Source organism: Callorhinus ursinus, unplaced genomic scaffold, assembly GCF_003265705.2.
Source record: "Callorhinus ursinus isolate GAN/ISIS: 27379988/994484 unplaced genomic scaffold, GSC_fseal_2.0 scaffold48, whole genome shotgun sequence".
Classification (NCBI taxonomy): domain Eukaryota; kingdom Metazoa; phylum Chordata; class Mammalia; order Carnivora; family Otariidae; genus Callorhinus; species Callorhinus ursinus.
Genome location: NW_027397110.1, coordinates 11,062,698 through 11,067,468, shown reverse-complemented (window position 1 = coordinate 11,067,468; position 4,771 = coordinate 11,062,698). Strand labels below are relative to the sequence as shown.

At 53.6% G+C, this 4,771-nt stretch overlaps 1 protein-coding gene across 1 annotated transcript in view; it reads right to left on the bottom strand.

The window, feature by feature from the left end:
• Positions 1-802: 802 nt before the first annotated feature.
• The window catches only part of CACNG2 (calcium voltage-gated channel auxiliary subunit gamma 2), a 112,855-nt gene continuing 108,886 nt past the window's right edge, over positions 803-4,771 (bottom strand). The window contains exon 4 of the mRNA XM_025882170.2: positions 803-4,529. Coding sequence (XP_025737955.1) covers positions 3,994-4,529 — 536 coding nt within the window. The 3' untranslated portion in view covers positions 803-3,993. The remainder of the gene's footprint in view (positions 4,530-4,771) is intronic.

Genomic DNA, 4,771 nt, shown 5'->3' with positions numbered 1-4,771 from the left:
GGCTCCCCGCTAGCCCCTCACCATTTGTCTCCCAATCCACAGTCCCCTCCGAGGAGCAGCTCTGTGCAGGGAGCCCTCTGAGTACACCTGCAGGGTCACTCTCATTCCAGGCTGCACACTTGCATGGGAAAAACTGAAACCTTGGAGAGTCACAGGGATGTTGAGTGGAGCTGGTTTATTCTAAAACAGGAAACTCAAGGACATGTGTTGGAAAGGGAAGGCGTTCAATTCAGTGTTGCTGGATTCAAAGGAGGACATGGATTAAAATTCATCTTGTGGAGGAGACTCTGACCAATAAACACTGCTTATGGAGGGGGTGAGCTCCCTGTCCCTGGAGGTGTGTGCAAGTATCCCTACGGGATATTTAAGAGGAGACTCACGACCTGGGGAGTGGGGACACTCTCCTGCATGGCTTCTAAGCCTCCCATCTCCCAGCTCTGGGAGTCTGCGGCTTTAGGATTGTGTTAAGTGGGGGTGCCCGGATGGGGAAAGCAATGAAAGAAACCCACTGACATGAGGACCAAGCTATAAAAAAAAATCTTTATTTCATGTACCAGGATTTTTTTTCTTTTTTTTTTTCTTTTTTAAGTTTTCTGCTTTTTAAAATTTTTTTTCTGTTAACAGTCTGAAAAAAAAAAAAGGACCCACCAAGAAAATAAAACGGAGGTTGGTTTCTTGAACTGGTTTGAGCTGGACATGAGCAACCGTCCACCCTGGCGAGCAGCGCCCTTTGCAGTCCCGCTCCCCGCTCCTTCCCTCCGGGTCCCCTAGCCCTTTCTCAGCAGTGCTGGTTTTGCCCCACCCCGAGATGGCCTTCTTCAGGCAGCCCCGGGACCCAGGCCTGAGCCTGGAAAGAGGCACTGGTTGCCATCTCAAACACTCTACCACAACTGGGGCCAATTTTGTTCTTCGACCAGCACCTGCTTGTTTGCTCTGTTCTTGGGGCCTCTCCATCTCTCTAGTCCTTCATCTTTTTGGGTTTGGGTTTGGAAGCTGGTGGGGCGAGGGAGGGAGAGACTGTGATTTCTGCCCAGACCGAGAAGTGCTGGGTCGCCATTGCACTGGCCTTGGCCACCAAGCGCTCTGTCCCTCTGTCTGGGGCCTGTGGCCTTCTGTGCACTGGGGGCTGGGCGGGCAGATGTTCTGCCTTGTGGCTCAGGCTGAGTTTAGGGTTCCCGCTGCAGTTGACTTGAAAACAGAGCTCTCCTTTCCCGGACAAAACACGGGAAGGGTGGCTGGGAGTGTGCAAGCACCCCCAAAGCCTCAAGAGCCACTCGCCACAACTCTCCAGAGCTCAGCTTTTGGAACTTCAGGCCAGGCTGGGGTCAAGAAAGAGGCAAAGCAAAACCTGCTGATGGGCCTGGCAGGGGCGCCCACCTTCAGCAGGGTGGCCAGCAGGCTGGGCTGAACTTCGCACTCGAGAAAGCTGTTGGATTTCTCTCTGTCTGAACTGGGCCTTCTCCCCTCTGGGGAGAGTGGGGAGCAACATGGGATGCCCCAGAGTTTAGTCCGTGGCATCAGCTTTATTTTGGGAGCTGGTCCTCAACCTGTGACCAAACTTTGTAAAGCCATCTCCTCCAACTCCTTGGCCTGAACCCCTCCCAGCCAACCCCAGAGGATCTTCTTTTTCTCTGACCCCCAGAGATAGCGGGGAAGGCCTGGCCGCTGATCTCTTCTCTCAGAAGCCCCCTTCACTCTCTGTGACTGGGTTATGGCACTAAAGAAAGGGGGCACGAAATGAAGAGTGACACTGGGGACCTCTGGTGCCTTTCCCTCTCTCTGAATGGCAGGATACATTTGTTCACATGTATGTATTTTTGCTCTGACATTGGATGTGGGGGCAGGGGTTTGGGAGCACAGTGAGGAGGCATATGGGGTGTGTGTGTGTGTGTGTGTGTGTGGCTGAGAGGCTGACTGATGATTTGGGAATGTTCTCAATGTCTGGGGGCTGGATGGCTGCTATTTCGGTCATCCCTGGCATCTTCCTCTGGGCAGGTGGCAGATCTTAAAAGTCATCAACACCAAGAATAAGAATAGGCCTTTGGAGCTCATCTAGGTCAATCCATATGCTTATGTATGGGGGAAACTGAGGCCCAGAGAGGCAACCGCTGCAAGGGATTCCAGAATCCAGAGCCGGATTTTAGACTGGGGTCCTTTCCATGCATGCTAGTGGTGTGTATGTGTGTGTGTGTGTGTGTGTGTGTGTGTGTGTGTGTGCGCGCGCGCGCGCGTGGTGTGGTGGTGTTGTCAATGGCTTTGGAGGGCAGGAGTCAGTGTTCACTGTGTATGGGGAGGGAAGGGTTTAGACCGAGTGTGTATCCCAGTGGATTGGAGCGTGGGGCCTGGAGGACTGTGTCTGTGTGCATGTGAGTGTGTTTGCGATCTCCTTCGTGTACACCTGGTTCTCTGTCGTGAGTCTCTCTCTCATCTGCATTAGCAGCACCTTCCCGGTATAAGGAAGAGATCTCTGTCGTACAATCTCCCGGCCGCTCCCCCGGGCCCTCCTCCTCTGCCTCCCCCTTGAGTCCAGCCCTGATCTCTCCCAGCAGGTTTTTTTTTTTTTTTTTAATGGATTCGTATATTTGTTTTCTGTTTTCTCTTTACAAGTTCCCTGCTAAATTTTAAGTCCCCCACCCCACCCCATTGTTTTGTTTTCACAGTTTAAAGCTGGAAAAGAATTAAAAGAAAAATACTATCTGATTTTCTTGCAAGTAAATCCACTTATTATATATTTACATTTATTTATAATCTGTGGTTTTTTTATTAAAAAAAATCACCACTTGTTTTTCCTTTTTCTTTTGTAAAAAGAAACCTTTTTGCAGTGTCGTTGTTGGACCCGCTGGGCCCCAGGGGGGCTTCAGTGAGTCCAAGGACCCCCAAAGGGTCAATAAGCCCCCTTCCCAGGGGGCTGGGGGGGGCCTATGAGTCTGGGGGTCCACCATCGCCCCAGGGTCATCAGGTGGCCCTGAGGTGAGAGGTGAGGAGGGAGAGCTGCTTTATATCCCCCCGGGGGGTGAGCATCTCCTGCTCCAGAGGGCAGGAGCTTGGGGTGGTGACCCCAAGAAGCTCACCCTGAGGATTCCAGGGTTTTGGGCATCTCGCAAGCCAACGGCAGCCATCCCCTCTCCTTCCCCTCCCTCAAGGCCTAGGAAGTCATCACAGTGGGTTAAGGACCATTAAGGACTGGGAACTTGGGGGCTGGGCAAGCCCCAAGTGCACCCCCCTCCAGGCACCTTTCGGACAGGAGGGACCAAGGACTCTAGGGTCACCTGGAGGCCTACAATTGCCCCATCAGTGCCGGGTGGAGCCGGCTCTCAAGCCTCGGAGCTTGCCCAGCGTTCCTCGGGCACCCATCCAGAGGCTCCAGGGACCTGGCAGTGACCGAGGGGCTTACCTGGCCCTGGGGCCCCTGAGTCTCCACCCCCCAACTCGCCCAGGGAGGCAGAGCCCGCTTGGGGTTAAAAAGAACAGAAAAGTAACTCGCCCGCATTAAAACAAAAAGGAACATAAACCCCTGATAAATGCAGAGAACATTCCCCCTTCCTTTCTGCTCATTTTTTGCTTTAATGTTATCTTGGTTCCCTTTTATTTTTTCATTTAGATTGGTTTTTATTAAATGTTAAAATAATGGTACATGGGAAATCATGCATTTTCTTTTAGATTTATTGTCTATTTTTAATTTTTTAACCTCGCTCGCTTTTTTTTTAAGTTTGTTTTTCTTTCCCTCGGTTAATATTTTTTTTGTCACATTTCCTGTCGTTTTGCTTCTTTGTTCCTCTTATATTTTGTTCTTTTTTTTTAAAATTTACTTGTTATGTTTTTCTCTTTTTTTGTTTTTTGTTTTGTTTTTTTGCTTTTGGAAGGTTTTCCCCCCCAGTGGATGGTTGGGTTCCCGCCCCCTTCTCCCCCCCCACCTCGGGGGGGGGGCCCACGCGAGCGGGGGGGGGGCGCTGTGCGCTCCTCCTGCGGCGCCGCCAGGCCCCCCCGCGGGCTTCATACGGGGGTGGTCCGGCGGTTCGCTGTGTTGGAGTGGAGAGAGTCTTTGTTCTCCTTCTGGATACAGTTGTGGACTTGGAGGAAGCTGTTATCCCTGTCGGAGTTGTAGGTGGCGGTGGGCGTGGTGGCGGCCTTCAGGGGGTCCCCGCTGAGGGTGTACATGGAGATCTCCGTGGACGGCAGGGTGTTGAAGCCCTTGATGCCCACGGGGGAGGCGTCCCTGGAGTGCGAGGGCTCGGTGGAGCGGGAGCTGGAGCGGCTGCGGCGCTGGTAGCGGTAACGGTAGCTGGGGATGCGGGTGATGGCGGAGGCCTGGAGGTAGTCCGTGGCGCGGGCCGCGGCCCGCAGCTGTTTGTGCCGGTCGATAAACATGTGCACGGCCAGCACCCCGACCATCTCGGCGATGATGAAGGACAGGGCCCCGAAGTAGAAGGACCAGCCGTACGAGTAACTATTCTTTTTGGAGTCGCTCTTGGAGGGGTCTCCAGCATTGGCAGATATATACACTATGATGCCAATGATGTTACTCAGACCTGCGGGGCACAGGGCGGGTGCGGGGTGGGGTGGGGGTGTCAGAGAGAGGGGTGGTTAGTTCCCAGCGCGGTGTCAGGCCCTGGGCAGGGCTAACGGACAAGGGCAGCCTCATGGGCCTTCCCGGCTCCAGGGATTTCGTGGCCAGTTCTGGAAAGGGCTAGTGGCAAGCATTGTCTAAATATTGGATCATGCCATTGGAGGGAGCGACGGGGGGGGGGGGGGGGGGGGGGGGGGGGGGGGG